This window comes from Anopheles coluzzii, chromosome 3, assembly GCF_943734685.1.
Source record: "Anopheles coluzzii chromosome 3, AcolN3, whole genome shotgun sequence".
Classification (NCBI taxonomy): domain Eukaryota; kingdom Metazoa; phylum Arthropoda; class Insecta; order Diptera; family Culicidae; genus Anopheles; species Anopheles coluzzii.
Genome location: NC_064671.1, coordinates 45,932,947 through 45,955,448, shown reverse-complemented (window position 1 = coordinate 45,955,448; position 22,502 = coordinate 45,932,947). Strand labels below are relative to the sequence as shown.

At 40.2% G+C, this 22,502-nt stretch overlaps 1 protein-coding gene across 4 annotated transcripts in view; it reads right to left on the bottom strand.

Annotated features, from left to right (window-relative positions):
• Positions 1-22,502, bottom strand: part of LOC120958619 (lachesin-like) — a 73,344-nt gene that overhangs the window by 21,125 nt on the left and 29,717 nt on the right. For all 4 annotated transcript variants that reach the window (XM_040381542.2, XM_040381541.2, XM_049608744.1 and 1 more), the window contains exons 5-6: positions 17,502-17,660; positions 17,081-17,209 (exon numbers count right to left, since the gene is read on the bottom strand). In XM_040381542.2, the coding sequence (XP_040237476.2) occupies positions 17,081-17,209; positions 17,502-17,660 (288 nt within the window). The remainder of the gene's footprint in view (positions 1-17,080; positions 17,210-17,501; positions 17,661-22,502) is intronic.

The window sequence follows — 22,502 nt, the reverse complement described above, 5'->3', positions numbered from 1 at the left end:
TTCCGATTTGTCTATCCATTTGAAACATGCTGTCTAGTACCAGCCGCGTGGCCATCTATTTGTAGCAAAAAATCCTTTGAATGCTCACCGTTCAAAAACGATTCTGACACGAAACACGTCACTAAATGGGTGGCAAATGCAAGCAAACGGTTCAGAAACGATTCAACCTGGACCGATATTTGTCTTTCCCAATGGACAAAAGGGACAAAAGGGGATTGTACAGAGGGCGTAAATGGAAATTGAATTTAAATAAATCCACCTAACTTGTACAGTAACGGACATTAAGATAGGACCCTTTTTTTTCAATGCACCGTGCACTTGTTTTGCCACGTTACTCGTGTTTGTGTGTGTGTATGTGTGTATTTGTGTGTGTATGTGTGTGTGTGAGTGTGTGTGTGTGTGTGTGTTTGTGTGTGTGTGTGTGTGTTTGTGTGTGTGTGTGTGTAGTAGTAGTAGTAGAAAGTGAGTGTGCTTTTTAATGTGTATTTGCAAGTGCGCGGGTTTGTGTCTGAAAAACATAGCTTGCCATGATGTCATATTGCGTTGAAATTATTCTTATTATGTGTGTTATCATGTGAAACATTGTGCGTTTACACTTGGATAAAAACTAAAGTTTGCATCGACAGCAGCCCTTGTTCCTCGGACGAAAACGCAGGTGTGCTGTTTCATGAATGTGAATGCGACACCGGTGCGAAATGGACACACGCACAATAGCAATGAACTCGGCATTCTCTCACAGGTGTTTCTCCAGTGCACGCCATTGAAAGGCCTTCGTGCATCTCTGCGTTGCACGTTGTGTGCGAATGGTAAACTTTGTGCGTGCATTGAGCTGGCGCGTAGTTGTTCTTTTCAATGGGCGTTTTGTTTCATGAGCGCGGCAGTATTCTGTTCTCGATTTTGAAGGGAAGACGCTTACTCGCGTACTCGTTGATAGTTTTTATCCATGCGATGTTTTCGCTGCTCGACAACGATGTAATTCATCGCGTATAGAAGTAGAACGCAGGCAGAGCACGGGATCAGCCGTGTCCAAGTTTTTAACCAGCGCGTTCTTGACGGTCCAAGCAAGCAATGTTAGTAACAATGGGTCGAGGTAAACGTTGTACCGATTATCAGCGCCATATGTAAAAGCGAATGGCTGCTGCTGGCATTAAGCGCAAAAGGATCGAGTTCGTAATGGAACGATCGCGCACTTTTGTGGCAAACGCGCTTCGGACAACCGAAACGTGCTTAGACAACTGAAACGCGCTTGGACAACCGAAACGCGCAAGTCAACCGGACGTCCTCAGAAGACCACGGCGAAAGAAGACCGTAACATTGTTAATATATCGAAAACACACTGATCGCGAGGGCGGTGGTCCTGCTTATCACACCAAAAACCTAACCCAAAACACAAAAAAGCTACTTACAAATCTATCCGAAACGACCTACTTGTGAAACAAACACACACATCAATACACATTCAAACATACATCCACACACACACACACACATGCACACACACATACACACACACACATACACACACACATACACACACATACACACACACACAAACACAAACACATACAAACCACACATAAACTTGGCCCAACGGGTGCACGGTGCGTTAAAAACCCAATGCCCTATCTTTCTGTCCGATACTGTACCCGTCTGCAACGAGTAAGGATGCTGGTACGAATCCTATTCGGAATCTGCAATGTCCCAATGCAGTGTTGAGAGACTGACTCTCAACGTTAGGCGTGTGGTAAAAGGTCAGGTATCGAGGGACTAGACACTAAAGCTGTGGCTATTCTGGTGTGCGGTAGACCTGACGCAAAGTGAAAGGTTAAATCTGGTGTTGAGTGGCTTTAGGTGGGTGAGTTGATACGGTTGAATTGATTGGAATGTTAATAGCAATTCATACCAAGTGTACATTGATTCTACAGTCGATTCACTGATTCTTTATGGTAGAGCGATGCTAAAAATAAACTGTATTTTTTTTATTCACGTTGTTTTCTACACTTTTGTAAGAAAGCATATTTGATTTTTTCTGCACATCTAAATTAAAAAGCTAACAAGTAAAACATCAGCAGTGATAGAAATATGTAATGTGATAATAATAGAGGAGACGGCAGTTACTTTCTTCCAAACTTTGCAAAGTTATTTCGTAATAAATTGCACTTTCTTATGCTCTAAAACTAGAGCATGAGGATTTTTCATGATTTTTAATGTTTAGATGATTTTTATTATTGTCGTGATTAAATTGCAGACACGAGTTTTTAATATGGGGCTTGATTAGATTATTATAATTCATCAATTATTATAAGTGTAGTTCTTCGTTTTGTTACAAAAGTAAATTCCGAAAACTTATTAGTTAGCATTAGCTTTTCCAAATTCTAAGTAACTTAATAACTAAATAACTTGCTCGACTTATTTGTGGCTAGTTTGACGTGTATTGTCATTAAAAGTAAAGTATTGGATAGGATAGTATTGGCATAAATTTACCCGATGACTTGTGAAATCCCATTAAAAAAATTCTGTTACTGAAATATATTAGTTGGAGTCGCCTTTATACATCAAACTGAACTAATATTCACTTGAAACTTAATCTTAAAATAGTCCCATAATTAACAAATAAAATTGATTATAGTCGCCATTATAGTGGATAGACAGAAATGGTCAACGTTGGGCTATTCAAGTCACAAAACGTAATTTTCTATTAATTCACGGCAGGAGCATGTCAAAATGATGACGCGTTGGCCAACGCGAGCCAACTTCCAAAGCAAAACACACACCCACACACACACACACACACACACACACACACACACGAATGGGCACCCTGGTGGAGTCGATATATACAGGCAAGTTGCGTGGTATGGTTTGTTGTAGGAAAGAGAGTACAGAGTAAGTTTAAAGGATAAAGCTTAAACCTGCCACCGGAACGTAACACGAACGTAGCACGAACACGGTGGGAGGCTATTTTTCGCTAAAACCTCTCGAAAGATAGATGGATGGCTAGATTCGGAAACAGGTGCATGGAATGGCAACCCACCATCAGGTTGACTCCTTCACACCCTTAAAGCATCACCTCCCGAATACGATTGCAGCGTGACTGTGACGCTGGTTGAACGAAAGCGCTCACCAACCGACACATTTCAATGAGGAATGCGACCACAGAACGTACGTACGCTATCGTTCGTATCGTTGTGCCACGAGATCCACGTTCAAATGGATACCCAGACCAACCAGCCATCACTAGGAAGGCATGTGAGGGTCGCGTTTTAAACCATCTCCTATCAGCGGGATGGGAGGGTAGATGGAAGGCGGAGGCCGTTGAGTGCTTTAATGGCTTGTTGGCTTAAGGCTTGTTGAGAATTTTGGCAATGTTCTGAGGATAAATCAAGCTTCTTCGTTCGTCAGGCTGATGAGCGCGGTACATGGCATAGATGGTGAGATGCACCGTATTGCTTGATGCAAAATACGGGAAGTAATCGATGGATTTTTCATTTTGTTTTTCGCTTACGCGCAAATAATCCCCGAGCGAGGCACGATATTCAAATTAGGATTTGTGTTCTTACTGTAGCAGAACCGCGTCTATTGTTTATTTGTTTTGAAGTATTAGAAGTTCTTTTGTTGTGAGAGCAAGAAAACATTAAAATAATTTTAGCATGTAAGAATGACGTTTGAATTGTATAACTTTGTCAATTGCGATGAGTATTAGCACAGAGCACACATTCAACAAGCAAAGGATGAGAGATACATCAAAAGAAACAAGAAATATTATTGCACATTTGTCCCGTGATGAACATTTACAGTGCCATTACAACAAACTAGGAGCAAAACAGTGTAAACGAAATTTAAAGTAAAGCGTTGAACAAAATTCCAAACAGTTTTTTTGCCACACAGAATTTATGCTAAAGATCGTGCAATGTCTTATCCCGTTTGCCCTTTCTATTTTTTTTGGTTACTGGATGGTGTTAAAAAAAACTTCTCACTGGTTGTTTGGCTGTGGATATCCAAAACTTCAAAAATCAACGGTTTTCTTTAGATCTGCTAGCGAAGGGAAGCATGTTCATAAATATTTTATTGCTTTCTCTTCCCTCCTCGTCCGAGGTGGGGAACGTTTGGAAATTGCTGAATCTTTTCATTTCGTTCATTCTCGCTGGATGCTGGATGGATGTCGACACTGTCCAACAACCACAGCTTGAGCAAATAGGATTCCTTCAAAAGTTGTTGCGTTTTTTTTTGTTGTTGCCGTCCTTCCCTGCAGCGCAAAAACTTTATCCTCTCCAGAATCACGCAGCAAAGACGACGGTCGGTTTTCTCTTTTGATGGGAATTCAATTTGTTGGGCGTGATGATGGTTGTGTAAGAGTATGTTCTAAGGCATCCACTCTGCTAGAGGACAGTCTTGCGGAGACTATCGGACCAAATGTATGATACTGGGAAAAATCTCGCAAGAAGAAAAAGATGTTGAGAAAGCGTGTGTTACGAACCCCCCCGGGGGTCATCAAATCAGTAGAAAACGGAACCACTCGATGTTTCGAGCTGAACCTTCGTTATCTTCAAGCAGTGTAGAGCCTGCTTCTGTTCAAGCCGTTTACGAGCGAGGAAATGCTTTAAGTGGCCACATCATCAACACTTTACGGTTCAGCGGTTGTATGCACTCGAGAATCGTTCCCCTCGAGCCCCTGTTGGATTTGCGGTTTTGTGGCGTGGTAGTAAAATGGACGCCTTTATGGCATTATTAAATCGATGACGATTTGATTTTCATGCGACACTTATAGCCTATGTCGGATTGTCTCTTAATTGTGCAAATGTCTGAATCGTTGAGCTAAAGAGAGTGTATTGAAGATGTTTTGATGAGTGGAATGCAGATTATTTTAAATTCAAATCTCTGCACTGAAAACATGAAAAACAGATATAGAAAAATGTGTTTTTTTTAACTAGGTTAACGCTATTATTCCATTTAGCGCAGTTTATTCCATGAGTAGAAAGGGCAAAGGGCAATGGCTAATGCTGGCAACAATTATGCACACAAAATAAGTGGAAAATGGATGCCCCGAAGCGTCGGAAAGCAGCTCGTCCATTCGCTAAGAAATGATCAAAACGTAAGGACTCCAGTGTGTTGCTGTGCTGAATGAACGTTATAAAGAAGCAAAAAAAAAAAAGAAAAGAACAAGCTAAACGTAACATAAAATAGCTCTTTCGTCGAAACAACGCAAATGAGCCGCGGGAAGACATCCGAACTGCACCCGGAAGGTATAAGCGTGATTTTCCGCGATCTCGTCTGTTTGGAAACTTAATTTCATTTTTGCCACGGATGCCTTCCGGAAATGGGAAACTTTTAGAATAATTGGAGTTTTATGCTGAGTGCCACTTATTTCATTTAGCATTGTTTTAAGGAATAATCGACACGATTTCTTGTTGCTCATGCTCCTGTACAGTTGCTCCCGGTTGGATATTTCTGTGTTGCGAGACACGAAATTGCAATGGTATAATGGTTTCAATAGGTTATGGAATTTAAAACATATTCAGCAGGATGAATAATTGAAATTGCTCAACCTGAGAAAAGGACAACTAAATGGAATGAACATAAAATGTCTTTTTGCCACAGCTTGTCTATATGGCAATATTTTTTGCTTCAAAAGTTCTTATTTAATATCATAAAGTTATACTTTAATATCATACGTATTTAAAATATTAAAGAAATATGTGACATTTTCATCATAGTGTATGACTTAACTAGATAAAAGGGGTTGGAACCCCCTGAATTTCATATTTTCACTCACTTACTACTCATTATGGACACTTTCTTGACTCTTTCCTAAGGACGAGAACTTTATGTGATGGAAGTTGATCTTTATAACATCTTTTTGGACAGACGAAAAGGGTGCCTTAGAGTCCAATTTCCATCATATACAGTTCGCTTCCCGATAAATTGTAATTTTCCTAAACATTTAAAGTTTTTTAATGTATTTATTTATTCGATAATAGCATATTTCAAATTTACTTTTAGGAGTTTTTGACTAGGTTAGTTGGCAAATTGATGACAAAAAATCCCACAGCCTAGCAACATAGTTTTTAAAAGGTTCATATATCTCTTCTACTTGGCCCTGTTCGGTGTTGTAAAGTGCATTCGTTAAAAAAGAAAAATTAAAAGTACCATACTTGTATACCCAACGTAGGCACTCCCTTTTTAAATATCTTAGAAGTAATACATTCTAGAAGCAGTAAACAAAACATTATACGTAATCCTCAGTACTGGCTAATTTTGACTCCACAACAACTTAAACAAATTGTAAACAAACGGTCATTTATTGTAAATATTTTTTAGTGGCTTTGATTAAGTGATTTAAGTTAACATTACCTTCTGATACCTCTGCGGAGGGTTTGAAGGTATGCTATATGTTCGTTTATTTGTATGGATAAAACTATCAAATACAGCTTTCAAAGCACAATCCACCTGATACTAGTAATTAAAAGAGCGTAAACCAGTTGCTATAAAGTCAATTAAGTTTGAAGCACGCTTTGAAACGTCTTGGTACAAACTCATGCTGATTCAACGATGTGAAAGAACTGTATTTGTGAAAAAGAGCTTTGGCTGCAGTAAACACACTAGCGACCTTTTTATTATATACCGGTAACATAACGAATGTTTTCCATTCGTCCAAAAAGGTGCAGAGCATTAAGGAAAGTAATCACCAAAACGCTGTTTGAATACATCAGACTGAATGTCATTAGGCGTAGGAGAGTACGAATAGTTCAGTCATTAAAGCAATTTCAGTGATGATAGATGTTAAGTAAATGTGGACAATGTTTTTGTAATGTATTTAGAGTATATTGATGGCATGATCTCATGTAAGAGTACGTTCCTTGTGCAGGTTTTCTTCAACAAACAAATCAAAACATTTCTTATTAAATCTAATATCAAACCAAGAATTCGTAAGATTTCGAATCTTAAAGACTTTCGAAGTCTCTATCACACCATCAGGACACACGAATGTAGGGTGCAGTGGTTCGTATTAAATACAAGATTAAAGAATTCTCAACACTCGCCGGCAACACCGACATAGCCGGAAGTGAAGATTAAAGGGAAAAACTCGTGCAACCACAAAATATGAGGCGATATGAGGTGCACACACACACACACAAACACACATACACTTTTGTAGTAAACTTTTCTGCCCCTGGTAGCAGATGGTCCGTGCGACCTTCTTCCTTGGGTCGAACAATCAGCCTGAGGAAAGGCTAGCGATGAAGGTTCGGATTTGTTTCATCGGTAGCACACAGCAATCTTTCAGTAGCGAAAGCACCGTGGCTCGATTGAAAAGATGAATCAGAAAGTGTGTGCAAAAACTTTACATCTAAATGCTAATATTTCCGGTGTGTCACATCGGTGTTTCGTTCACGCTTCTGTCGACCGATCGGTCCGATGTGGTTGGAAACTCAGCACAGAGTGCAAGACACTGACACCATGCTGTCAACAGTCGCGCTACCAAGACACCGCATCTCATACCTGCTCGCCTCGGCAGTGGAGGTGGAAAGTAGAAAGAAAAAATTCTTAATTTATATTCAATCATATTCCCATGGTGCGTTCCCGTACCGAACGGTCGTGGCACGGCATGTTGTCCCGGAAGTGGAAAGTAACTTTTAGGGAAGAAATCCCAATCCCAGCGACGGTACCCGGCGAGAAGCATTCACACTCCCACTGGAAGCTGATTTTCGATGCTCCTTGCTGTATAATTTGCTTTTAATAAAATTGTTAACAAACATGGATCGGGCTTGGCCCGATGATGAAACTGGCAACCGTCCTTGTGTGCCACGATGGTTACAGTAACTGCGGGACGGGATGGTGTGAATGTGTTTAGCTTTCTCTCACTTTTCCACCGGAAGAAACGCAGGAAGGAAGGAAGGAAAACATAAACCACTCCTGGGCACCACTTTGTCCCTTTGGAAGGACATTCGCTCCTTTAAATCGTATCCCATTGGTGCTGGGAAATGGGTCGTATTCAAATTTGCACACTTGTCTTGCGGGTGAATTGGTGGAGCCTTCGGGGTGTGTTTTGTCGGTACGTTTGCTCAACAGTTGGTCGGATCGGATGGAGCGGGGATCGTTTTGTTCGAGTGTTATAACTGTTTGCCAGGTCATGGCTTATGCAATCGGGTGTCGAGTGCTATCGAACAATTTCCCTCTTCTGTCCCCCTGGGGGGAGGTTTGTTTGATTGCACACAGTGTTTGTGGCGTTTGCTCACACTTGTTGCTCGCTGGGTGTTGTTTACTCTCGGGTTTCCATGATGTGTGTATGTTTGTAGCACATATTGTGACTGTGGAAAAGAATGTGATCGGTTCTGCCAAACGGTAGAGTATTTATTGAGAGCTTATGGTGTTGGTTTGTTTGGTTGATTTTGTATGCTCCTACGTCGCCGGAACAATAATCGTTTGTTTAAAAAACGAATGTTCTGCAAATTGGTTGCGAAATGCACCATATTATTGAATGCATCTTGCTGTACTAATAGAAAACAATGTATTGGAAGTTTTTATTTGTAAAATGGAACGAGTCAATGAAGTTACGTATTCGAGTTAAATGTTTTGAGTACACTAATTATTCGTTTCAGTCGGAATGGTATTGAATAAACTCAATTACATGTGCCGGTCATGTGGTACAGTCGTCAACTCGAACGACTTAACAACATGCCCGTCATGGGTTCAAGCCCCAAATTAACCGTGCCGCCATACTATCCTGCTATGGGGTGAATCAATAAGTCACTAAAAGCCAACCCCACAAGTGGTACAGGCAGGCCTTGACCGACAACGGTTGTTGAGTCAAAAGAAGGAGAAGAATGACATGTAAATGTTGATAGAAAATTCAATTGAAACAGCTTTAAAGCAACTTCAACGTATAATAAAAATAAAATTAAAATGGTCAACAAATGGCTCGTTTTTATAAATTTAAATTCATTATTTATGGCAAAGACATTCAAGAAATGCATAAAAACATAACTAAAAACAGAAATATTACGGAAAAGTTCCAAATTCCACGTGTTTCAATTTCTGATCAACCATTTAAGACTGTTGATTGTTTTAATGCCTGTGTGAGTCAAACTATAAACTCGACGAAGCCATCCAAAAGCATTGTAAAGATGCCAAAAAAGACCGAACAAGTAAAAATGTATTCACACTATTTCGAACGGCAACAAATGTAAGGTGCTCTTTCTAATAATTCAAACCTTCTCCACCTTGCTTCAAGGAAGCTCCATTTATCATTTCTCTTTATCGTTAACGCGTTGTGGGCTGTCACTTTCGATTGGTTTCATTTATGGATATCAGTTTTTTAGCACTGCGGAAGCGAAAGCCAAAATGCACGCAACAAAATCGTACAGCACACAAACAAATGATTTTTATCGTTGGTCCATAAAACTGTTTGACAAAAATCCACTTTCAAGCCACAGTAATCTTCCCTGTATCTTCTCAATCCGACCACTACGACACCGATTTTCTTGTCATAACCAAAAGCCACAAGGCATGAGGTTACGTTTCTCTACTCATCGTCTCACACTCCCTTCAGCACGCTATGTTTGTGTGTGCAAAAAACGAACGAGGAAAAAAATACACCACGACACAACTACCGGAACCTCAAACCATTGGAACGTCCAAAGCCGACATAAAAACCGTCAACCAAAGTGGCAAAATCATGGTTATTGCACTGCCGCTGCTGACGCTTCCAGCTCCCTGGCAAGGAGGAGCAGAAGTTTTTTTTGCCTTTTGGCAACACTTTCCCTCCGAGCGCTTCATGGTATTGGGGGAACAGGAATAGGGAAAGCATAAGAAATAGCCTTGAGTGTTGAGAAGCTGCAAAGGGATGGTGGCATATTCTTACGGATTTCTTTGCCACTAGTGCGTTGGGTCTAGCGCGCTGAGTAGCGTCGTGCTGTCGGCATGTTGAAGCTAATCCAGATGTATAGGAACGAGAGCATGTTGTGTCGAGTAGTTGTATTAAGAGCATCGGAACAGCGCCGGTCGCACCCCAAAGGAAGGTTAGCAGCAGAACCACATCTGTCCGTAAGCCGTAACACCCGACATCCTTTGGCTTCTACAACAACTTCTACAGACTGTGTTTTTAAGTACATAAAATGTCATAATATATTTGCACTTTGGGTTTTGGAGATTTCTCGGTCGTGGCAGATTTCTCAGGCCAGACACAGTCGGCAGTGGATAACGATCAGGGCGACTTTACTTTTGGTGGTGGTAATATATGTGTGTGTGTGTGTGTGTGTGTCAGTATGTTTGGATGTGATTGTAAACATAAACACACTTCCGCTTTCGCTTACCGGCGAAGCCTTTTCACTTGACAGACAGGCTGTCGAGCAGACAGGCTTGGCAGACAGACTGAACGGGAGAGGTTGATGGCAACTTCCTTAGCTTACCACCCCTTGCCACCCGTAAGCGTTGATAGGAAGTGGATATGCTGAATGAAGTTATGACGGGTTGGGACAAATATGAGTCAATTTTCGGTCTTAGCTTAGAGTAGAACCACTTCAAGGCTAGGGCAAGATGTGAGCTGTGCGTGAAGAGTACTTGAAATATTGTTTCGGGATTAGGACAAAGTTTTGAATAATTGCTCCAACACTTCGGCACGCTTGCGAGCCGTGATTAATCTGTTGAATGTATGAGAATTAGCTTACGACCGCTGGGAGAGATATCTGCATAATGGGAATCTAATTTATGTACCTCGTGGGTTTTACAAATACGCTATCGAGAGGCTTTTGAGGTTTTGCATTTTAGCAGTTTTTTTTCGTTGTTTTTGTTTTATGTACTGATAAAAAACTTAATTTTGAATTGCTAATAATAAAAAAGCAAGAAAAATTAGATTAAGTTTCTAAGACGTTTTAAATGTTTTAACCTTTCAATTTTAAGTATGTATCATGTAGTTTATGATGTAAACTGTATTAAGTCATATCTTTTCAGAAGAATCGCGCGACGATGGAGTTTATTATCCATTTTTCTTCCTTCATTCATTATTTTCTTCAGATGTTCGCTGCTAACGCTAACTAGGAATGTAATTAAGGGTACAGTTTGATTGGATTTGATTGCAGGAACGCTTTCTTCGGTGATAATGAGCGTCTTTCTCGGGTTGATAAGGCTGACTAGCCCAATGCCGGGTGTGTCGAGAATCTTCTAATTAAATCAACTCCATCGCCATCCGTGCAGCCCTGGGAAGGTGAATATTATTTACGTTAGCGTTCACACTCGCCGCGGGAATACAGGACCACGTACCATCATCATCATCATTCCTCCAATCGAGGTACTAAGCACGAAACTCATAGTGAAAGCTACGCACGTACCATTTCGTAGTTCGGTGGAAGCAAAAAAAAGTTTGCACACCGGGAATATTTGCCCTTGCCAAAGGCTTAAGTTTATGTTCGGCGGTATAGCGTGGGATGGAATTGTTGTACAAGATGGAGTTTAGCCTGCCACAAGAAAAACTCGTTTTTGGCTAAAATACCGACTGAGGCAAACTATAGTATTTTCATCTGTGTGGCACTTTGTACATGGAAAATAGTATTAAAAAAAACAAACTTTTCTGTTCCAACACTTTGCGGGATGCTGAACATTATCAAACATTTTTCCCTTGTGGATGTTCGCTGTTTCCCTTGTCATCCCCCGCCGTATGATAGGAAACTACTGTAATTCGTTGCAGATTTCTACAATCACACCATTTGTGCACATCAAAACTCCCATGGGGTTGAATTGTCTGACTTTTTGTTTTTTGCCCATGTCTGGTGGTGGTACAAATCGAGGCCACTTTCCTACTGCTTTCTACTGGGCTACCATCCAGCGCCAGTGTTGTCTACACACAGTGTTGATTTTATGACTAGCATTAAAATTATTATGCGATTCATTTTACGATTATGTCTACATCGTGCAAACATTTTCGTGGTCGGATTTTGGTGCCTTCCCTCAAAACGAGGATAATGATGAGGGATGAAGGCGTGCAGCTAACAAATTTTACATTTGTTTTTGGTCAAACCATTCTTCCCTCGCTCCCATCGGTCCTCATTGTACCACTCAAACAATCCAAACCGCGTAGATGTTGCGAGTGGTCGGAATGGCCCCGGCGATGGGTTCCACCGGCTTGTTGAAAGTTGTTTTCCCTTCCACCACCGGAAGCTACTACCACGATTTTGACTCTTCTAGCTGGTGCGTTGTTCCAACACAGGAGTGTAGAACCAAGGAAGGAAGGGATTTTTCCAACACACCCTTCCCCCATAGCAGCATGGCATGTGGGTAGGGGACAACAGACAACAGCGGTGGAGGCAATCCTCTCGGGGAGGGGGCCAAACGGGCCAAAGAGCCAAATGGAACAAATTATTGTAACGGCCATTATGTAAATTGGGGCTTAGACAGTTCGCGCTTACGACTTTGTCTGCCACTCTTTTGGACCTGGCACACTTTAGCGACCGTGTTTCATTGGTTTGTGATGGGGTGATGGCTGTTTTCGCGCTAGAACTTTGCCTTTGCAAGCTGCTCAGCCAGTTGTTGCTGCTGGTTCGGTAAAGAAGGTAATTAGTTAAGCCGATTGCAAGATAGCGCAGTCATTTGGCGGTTGGTAGAATATCTGCACAACAGTTAATGGATGGTGCTTAGGAGTGGTATTGTTTTTTTCCCGAAGCTCAACGTGCCAATAAGCGCGAGGTGTCGTACTACACACTACCAGAAAGGGGATGTTTTGAGCGACATTAATCTTTGGTATCATTTTTTCTGTAAAAATCAAACAATGTAACAGAAGCTATTCATTGCAGATCCTTTTATTCTTGATATATTCACAGTAAGGATGATCTTTGAAGGAAATCTTGGCATAATGAATGAAGCTAAATGAATTTTCTTGTTTTTTGCGTTTTATTAAGGGATTAGGATAGCTTTTTCTTCTTTTATTTGGCGTAATGTCCTACGCATTCCTTGCTAGAGGGGGACGGTCCTTATGAGGCTTGAACCCATGACGGGCATGTTATTGAGTCGTTCGAGTTGACGACTGTACCACGGGACCCCCCGTTAGGTTAGCATTAGTACCATAATTGTAACATGGTCAATGCAGCTATGATACCTTTTTAGCTTCTTCCCGCAATTAAAAAACAATTCAATTATAGTAATTTCTTCACAATATCTATTATTGAAGATCGATACATCATTTAACAATTATGAATAAACATTGTAAGCAGCTTGCATTGCAATATTTCATAGAATGTGGATTCAAAATTTATTTGCTAAGATATCTTAAGATATCTTGCATAATTTTAATGTTATTAAATGTATTCTAATTATAGTTGAAACAAGTCTTTGTGTCATAAATGTTGTGGCTTATCAACCTAACCCCTTTACTCAATAACGGCACATGTATCATTACCAACCAAGACGAGCTTCGTCGAACAAAGATGAATCGATTGACGACGTTTGAAGTGCCATTTAATGGATAGCATCAAAGCAACACTGACCATGATGGTGGTCAGCTGCTTAGATGGGTTCGCTTGCCTAATCTTGCCATATTTGTACAAGCGTACTTCAGCAGCATCATAAGCAGGCCGGTTCGATCCTCGACCTTTCTCCGGGACGAAACCCCAGTTTCTTCCAGCGGCTTGGGTTAGTTTGGGTCATCTGAAGCCGGCTGGCCAGGCGGTCAGTAAATGATGATTGTCTTCATTAGCAATAATCGTTATCCCACCGGTAGGGAGGATATGCTGCATCATCAATTACGTTGCCGGAGGATGTCGATAGAGCAGTGGTCTGCAGGTAAGAGAAAGCAGACTAGTGCTTGGGAAATAACCTTTTCCCTAGCCGACTTCTCTGACAACCACCTCGTGTGAGAATCAATGTCCATACGTGCCACAAACCAACCGAGACATCGCAGGGGTAATTTTCGACACCATTTAACAGGTTGACTACACGATCAATGCCGGTCAACCTTTAACCATTGGACGCCGTTAGCCAACGTGTGCAATCACTATATCGGAAACATTTTAATGGATAGGGTGAACGGAAAAAAATCAATCCGTTACCCACATCGCAATGGATAAGGCGAACGGAAGAAAACTGGCAATTTATTTGATTGCAACCGGGTTTCGCCCACTGCTGTAGTCTTATTCGTGGTGGCATACCGGTGCGCCTTTCCGTGTTGCCTCTTCAGTCCTACCGATTGAGCTTGGGCTCAATCAAATGTTGCCTTAAATTGTGTAATTTAGATTATTAAGCCACTGATGTTCCCAACCAGATAACAATCCCGCTCCTCTAGCGTATTCGCACGCTGAAGAACCGGAAAAGTCTATTGGCAAAATTTGCTCCCTTGCTTGCACCGTCGTTCACGGTTTGTTATGCCATTTTCCGGCACAAATTCGTTTGGGGATAACCTGCTGGAGCACCAAAGCTTATCCGCCTACCTACATATATACATGCCTCACGTACACCTCATCGGAAGTGTCGTACTGAAATCAGGCAGGTCAAAGAAAGGCAGGACGAACGCTCCATGCGTTACAGCTCAGACAGACCCGTTCATTGTCAGTTCCTCCAGCAACATAGAAAGAAACGTGGCAAGAAGACAACAGAGGTTTCCTCTTCGTTTGGTCCCCTTTGTATCCATCCCCATGGCCTGAGGTTGAAGGAAAGTGTGAGGCTACGCCGCACTACGGTGCAGTTGATTTTACCTCAAATATTTATTTTTATTATTTCGTTCACACCTTCCCAATCATCCGCTCAACCGTGAATCGGACCGGAGACTTTCCGAAAAAGTGGGAATGTTCCTTTGGCCGTTAGGTTGCGGGTTGGTTGGGGATTATGGTGGCATTATTGAGTATCTTTCTTGCTGCTAACGCGAACAGAAAACGACTACCATCGAGAGTTCCACCTGCTTCGCAGCAAAAGGCCCCCGGGGGTGTAGAAAATTCGGCTCCGTAGCAATCCGCACCAACTTAACGGTTGATCCTTTTCACAGAGATACTTATGCCCCGGGTGTGTTGAAGTGTTGAAGATTTTCGTAATACATCGATAGGGGAATGCGGAATGATGCGTTGCGTTCGACAGATCAATGAAGGGGGCGTTGTTCTCCCTTTGCTAGAGCTCAGCACATGTAGAGATAGCTGTTGTTGTAAGGATGCTTTCGCTTGTACATTCCAGCGTGTGCTAAGGAAGCAGAAGAAAAAAAGGAGGAAAAAAAGAGCCCCGGAAGGGAAATCCCGGAACACGATCAGTCTTCAATGCTACAGACAGTGTAGCTTTAATTTTTTATCCAATCATCATGTAACATTGTCCTGTTTCCGGTTTCCACACGATGGAGTGTGTACTGGCAGTTCCGTTCTTTGGCAGCAGTTCCGCAATCCGCCCAAGAATGCCGTCAATGAATATCGACAGTTTCCCTTTGCAAGAAAGATATCGTAACTCAGCGACTCAGTGATGTTAAATTCACTCTGCACCACCCTCGGAATGTAGGTTTCTTCGCATTAAACCATTTCCCACGCGTGGTGTCTTTATGGTCTGGGAGATGTTCATGGTCGTCGTCGCTTCAGGCGCCTCTTGGTCGTGATCGATACGTTCAAATGTAAAATTGGATGGTAGTCGATGTCTCAAAAAATCGAAGCCAACACTATCGCGAGCAGACTCACAACGTCCGTGGGAATGATTCCCATTTTTCTTCGATTTTCGCTCAAAAGATTTAAATTTTCCTTTCGACATTATTCCCCTTTTTTAACATTTTCATTCCATTACCAGACGAGGCAGTATAGAAGATTTGCAAAAAAAGAAAAGAAGACGGTCGGATATTTGGCTTAGCAATGTGAGCACGAGAGACATTTAAAGTGAAAGTGGTGACTTTAATGCTGGAACGTTTTCATGCACCGCTGGAGATGCTTTTTACGTACTACCATTTACCGTATGTCGTCTTTCTTAACAGTGCGTGACAGAGTTACGGGCGAAGGATATGTTATCTTTAATCACATGTAGTTTGATTGATTAAATCCATTGATTGGATGCAGTACAGCTTCAGATGGGCTCGAAAACGATAACAAAGGCGAAGCAATGTGTGAAGAAAAGCATGATGGGATAATATTGCTCATACGTCAAAGTATCGATGAAATGTATGTCACATATTGTTCATTTTGTTGAATTTAAAGCATGTTTAAATTTTGTAGCACAAAATTATTTTTGTTCTAAAAGCAACTAAAAGTATTTAATTTAAGATAAAAAGAAAATCCCCTTTCCTTTTTAATTGGCTAGCACGAATTGCTGAGCTGTTTCTTCTTCAATGGCTAATCAATTATGTAAACAGCAATGTAAACGATACCACTGCCGGTATGGTAATTTGCTGGACGTTCTCCCCACGGAAAAAGAATGAAAAAGAAAACAAAAAAAAACGAAGCCCGATCGCTAGTTGAAATCGCTTTCCAAACGATTGACATAAGCTACTGGAACAGCAAAATGGAAGCGCAATATAAAATTCAAATTAATCCCCGTCAAAATCACCTATCCACTCGTGGTCAACACGTCAGGGGGTGGTGGTTTGTTGGGACGCTGTTGTGCTAACAACGTGGCTGACACCTCTAATGGTTTCAAGTAGCAGCTCCTCTACCGAGTGGAAGGAATGGGAATGGCATCATTCCTTCGACCGGGCAGCGGGCAGGGGAAAATGGCCGATTAGTGTTTTTAATTTCCATACTTCGTCCAGGATTAAGGCAACCGCATTGGAATGGAATTATTTCAGAACGGTTGTTGCTTTTGCTTTTGTTTTCATTCTGTTTGCTGCATGCTATGCTTACGGCTACCAGGGAAAATCACATTCACTTCGTGTGCTTGTTTGTTCGTATTTTTGAGCTTGCGGGATGCTGGCAGGATCTCGTTTTTTGCATTGCCCGTGTTGGCTAATGTAGAAGCGTGTTTAATTTAATGGTAAATGTAAATTGGTTTTAATTTAAGCAGTTACCTCACAATACGATTCCGCAACGATCATGGCAACGGTGCGGGTAACGTATCGGACCCGAGTGTGCTTCATGTATGGCCAATCGACCATTGGGTGGGAAGTGTTTATATGAAATTTATCTTGTGTGTGTGTACTTACAGTCAACGCTGACTTTAATTCGCTTTGACACCGTGGGCGGTACACCGTTCGATGCAATACAGAGGTATGCGCCCATGTCTAGGCGCGAAATTTTCGTAATTTCGATGGAATTTCCTTCCCACTCGAGTACTGCAGCCGGTAGCGTAATAGCGTAGTTTAACATCCACGGGGCGTCCAGTTTTCACAGTGGGTGTTATCGGAAGAAGGAAACCATGGAATGGAAGGAAACGCGTGAAAATGGCAAGAAATTTATTAATGCAGGCGAAAGACGCTGCAGCCGATAGCAGTGCGACCAGTTTCACCGCAAGGGTTCTTGTCCTGACTCTTGCATTTATCAAAGGGTCCGCTTGGCAAGATTCTAACGGAAGGTGGTGTTCGTTTGACGTGAAATTTAACGTGTGTGCATGTGTGTGATGCTTACCGTTTAACGACCTATTAATGGCTATTTTAGAGTTGTCGTCTCGCTTCCATTTAACTGTGGGCGTTGGACTGCCCGTAGCTCTGCATTTGAGAGTCACATTAGAACCTTCCCGAACGATTACATCGCTTGAACTTAGCGAATCGTCAATGTTTGGAGGAACTGGAACGAATAGGAATAAAAAGGAAAATATTATGTATTACGATTTATTACTTCACATGTGTATTAGTAGAAAGTTTTTAATGATGAAGTTCATCGAACGAATTAGTAACCCGTTCTTTATGGGATCTAAGGATTTAAATATGCATAGCCTAGTTAAGCCCTTGGTATTTTTGTGTAAGTTAGCTGTTTTTAACAAGCATAAGACGTTCAAAATGTGAAGTAAGCTTGGTGTCCAACCAGTTACATTCATTTACTTTGATGCTATGATTATGTTCTTTATAGTTTTATAATTTTAAGTCTGATCGTCTAATAGTTCCCTCTCATCGTCTGATTGTTCCGTTATTTATACACCACCACTTTCTTGTCTGATAATACAATCCAAGCATCGACACTATTCTCTAACCAGACGGCAATTGCTAGCAACAATGTTTAAAATTGTAACGCTCTATGTAAATTAGATAATTCTTTTTTTATAAACTGATAGTATTAAGATTACAGTGAATACCCGGGATAAGGTAACTGCAAGCAGTAAATTGCCTGCAAAGAAGATTGTTAGATGTTTACATAAGATTAAATACTTGGTTTAAAGATTCTTGCATAACGAGTAAGTAAGTAAGTAAGTAATTTATTGATTTGTTTTGTAACAATATTCCACGAATTATACATTGGTTACGATCGATTGACCTCTACTCAATAACCTGATTGTTATAACGCTTTGCGTATTTGGATTGTACATCTTTACCTGAATTGAAGTAGATCGGGAAAAATTAGAAAAAAACCCTCTGATTGTTTTACCTTAAGATAATCCTACGTACTAGTCCTTACTCCTATTTTTACATCTACATTATAATCTAGCTATTTACAATTGTGCCTTCACTGGCATTACAAAACTTATGTGTTACGAACAAAATTTTTTACTAGTTCAAAACCAGTAATTCTATGTATATCAAATGTGCTATGCCATGGGGGAAGGTTTAGCACTCTTTTCAAGAACTTATTCTGAAATACTTGTAACTTATTTATATGAACATTTGCACAATTTGCCCATATTTTAGATGAGTAAAGAATTGTTGGCCTAATTACGGTTTTATAAAGTAACAGTTTGTTTTTCAATTTAGAATTCTTGTTTATGAAGCTATACAAAATTTTTATAAGTCTTGATCCACTTATAACTTTTTCCTCTATATGTTTCCTGAAGGTGAGCCTTTTATCCAAAAACAATCCCAAATACTTTACATTATCTTTCCAAGCAATATCCCAGTCACTTATTTTTAGATTACGATCTGGTAATTTATATGCGCTAGTGCAACGTGTAAAAAATATGGCCTCAGATTTTTCCTCGTTGATTTTTAATTTCCAAGTTTTACAAAATGTCACATATTTTTTAATCCCATTGTTGAGGTTTTTAATAATAGATTTTGGATTGGAATCCGAACTACTCATAGCAAAGTCATCTGCAAAACAATATTTTTTTACAGATTTTGTTTTAGGCAGGTCGCTTGTAAATATGTTGAAAAGAACGGGTGACAGCACGCTGCCTTGGGGTAATCCGGCAGGTGGGTGAATGTCATTTGATTTCGAAGAGGTTATTTGCACGAAACAGCTTCTATCGGATAAAAATGACTGAATCAGTTGAATGATGTTCGGAGGAAAATTGAAAGAAATTAGTTTGTACAAAAGTCCTTGGTGCCATACCGTATCGAACGCTTTTTCTAGATCTAGCATCACAAAACCAGTGGATTTTTTAATATTTCGCTGTGTTTTGATGTTTGTGGTTAATCTATCAATTTGTTTAGTAGTTGAATGCCCTGGTTGAAAACCGTATTGGCAAGAAGGTATGATGGTGTGTTGATTGAGATGCTTAATAATTTTTTTGTGTAAAATTTTTTCAAAAATTTTACCCAAACAACTGAGTAAACTTATTGGTCTGTAGCTTTTAGGGTCTTTATGAACTTTTTTGGGTTTTGGAATTGGGTTGACTTTGCCAATTTTCCATTCAAGAGGAAAATAGTGGATTTTGGTACAAGCGTTTAAAATAAACGCTAAATATACGATGGCTTTTTTAGGCAACTGTTTTAGGGAATGGTTATTGATTTGATCTGGCCCTTGAGATTTTTTTGATTTCAACTTATAAATGATGTTTTTAATGTGTTTTGGTTTAATAAAGTTTATGGGATCGAAGTTATTGCTGGGTTGTGCTTGATGGTAGGAAAAGAATCTACTATTTGTCTCTTGGATGTGATGTTCAATTGGGCTCTGATTTGGAAACGTTGTCCTGTAAGCTTTTTCAAAATGGTCTCTCAGAATTTCACATTTTTCATTATTTGTAATATAATACTTTCCATTAGCTTTTAAGGGCGGAATAAATGCAGAATTACCTTTTATAATTCTAACAAATTTCCATAGTCTAGATTTGCTTGGGTCGTTATTAATTTTTTCAAGGTTGCCTGTCCAACTCTGATTTCGTAAGTTTTTTATATCTAATACTATTTCTTTTTTTAATGTGTTATAAGTTGTTTTAAGTATAGTGTTATTTCTATCTTTCTGCCATTGCTTCCTTGTTGCATTTCGATGTTTAATTTTTTGAAGTATATTAAGGGGTAGAATTATTTTAAATTTATCTGGTATTATGAATGGGACAGACTTAGTGTGGGCGTAGTTAATTAATTTTGAGAAATATTTTATCATTTGATCTATTTGGTTTGATGTGTTAATATTTTGAAGATTTAGATTATTTGTATTGAGGCGATTATTTAAAATTTCTTTGAATAAAGTCCAGTTTGCTTCTGAGTAGTTCGGTATTCCAGAAATATGTTTGTTTTGTATTAGGCCAATATTATATTCAAAATAAACAGGTAAGTGATCTGAGGTAAATTTTTGTATGGTAAGAATGTTGTAAATTTTTTCGGGTTTGTTAGTTAATAGTAGATCTATGGTTGAGGGGAGACGGTTTGGGTCATTTGGATAATGGGTGTGCTCTTCAGGATGAACAATAGAAAATTTTCCTCTTTGATTTTCCTCGAAAAGGGTTTTTCCCATCTGATTTGCTTTGCTACAGTTCCAGAAACGGTGACGTGCGTTAAAATCACCATAGATAATAAAGTGATTTGATATTTTGCTTAGTTTTGTGATGTCCTTCCTGAAACTACTGTGATCATTGTTTGAACCTGGATTATATATGGAAATAATGGTCACTTTACTGTTTTGGGTCTTGATGGTAATTCCTATTGCTTCAAGTACTTTTAATTTGTAGTCACTATTTACTTCGTGGTTGATAGCTTTAGATATTACTAAAGCTACTCCACCTTTTTCTCCCTGAGTTCTGTCTAGTCTGTAAGTATGATAATTGGGATGCGAAAAACGAGTACCATTCTTAAGAAATGTCTCACTTATGGCTGCGATGTGTATATCTTTTTTCAAAAGGTAGTTAAAAAATTCGTCTTTTTTGCTTGAAATACCGTTGGCATTCCATTGAATGATTTTAAGTACATTATTTGAGGTTAGGAAAACAATATTTTGCTGATATTTGAACAATAACTGCGATTAGGTCTTGTTTTGAGCTACATTTGCTCAGATTTGAAAATACATCTTTAACGATTTGCCCTATCTCGTTGAGGTCAAAGTCAAGATTATTGTTTGAACGTGTTTGTTGTTGGTGGAACAGGTCAGAGAAATTCACGTGGTTTGATGGAGTGGAACGTGTTGGTGTGTTGGGGAGACGAGGGAACGATGTCTCGTTGTACGTAAATTCTCTGGAGCGAGAAGGTGTTGGTGTTACCTTTTTAAGCCGTAGCCTAGCTGGGCAGCCGGAGAAATTTGCCGTATGATGTTCACTGCAATTTGCGCACTTCAATTTGGCTGGAGCTATTTTACCGTCTGGACAGGTTGTTGTTTGGTTTAGTGGACACGTTTTGGATGTGTGTTTATCGGCACACTTTACGCACACTGGAGGAAGATAACAGTTTGCGCTACCATGTCCGTAGCGCTGGCAGTTTGTACACTGCATTGGACCGTATTTGTTAGAGTAGTACTCAAAGTATACTCGGTGATGATCTACTGCTCTAACCTGTTTCAGCTCGCTCAGTGTTATTGACCCTCTAGGGAAGTGTAGGAGATACATACACTGGTCGTCGTAGCGTTTTTTTCTTGAGTTCGAGTTTTTTGATTACACATGGTGCGATATTGGCTTCAGCAAGAACGGTTTTAATGTATTCTGTATCTTGCTCGGGTAACCCAAGAATTACCACTTTCGTTGTTTTTTCTTCCGGTAGTTGATGCGTGTAGAAAGAATTGTTGTGGCGCTTCAACACGTCCACTACAAGCTTAAAATCTTTAGATGTGGTAGTGTTAACCACTATACCTTTATATGTGCAGTTTGTTGTGTAGTTCACTACACCAACGGAGGTGATTTTTTTGTGCACATCTCCTACTTGTGTGCCGGTGACTGTGATCGGTGGTATTTTTGATTTTTGTTGTTTTGCCGTTGCCGATGCGGCAATTATCGATGGAGCTTCTTCATCTTCGCTAAGAATGTCGTAATCGTTACTTGTGGTAACGTTTGGTATCGTAATGTATGAGCACGAAGGCACGGCGTCCCTCGATGCTGATCCTTTCTTGCTGCAGCCCATGGCTATGGGCCGAGCTAGCCTTTTTAACGCCTTAGCTTTTTTTTTGTTGTAGTTGTCTGTTTTACTAGTGTGTGTGTTCTATATCAGTGATCGCAGATAACGATTAGATGCGTCCGATCGGGTCGGAGACTGACGATGAACTGCATGCATAACGAGTAGAATCATTTGTATTGCTATAACATTTTTCGGTGCCGATGTGAATTCTGTATCACGT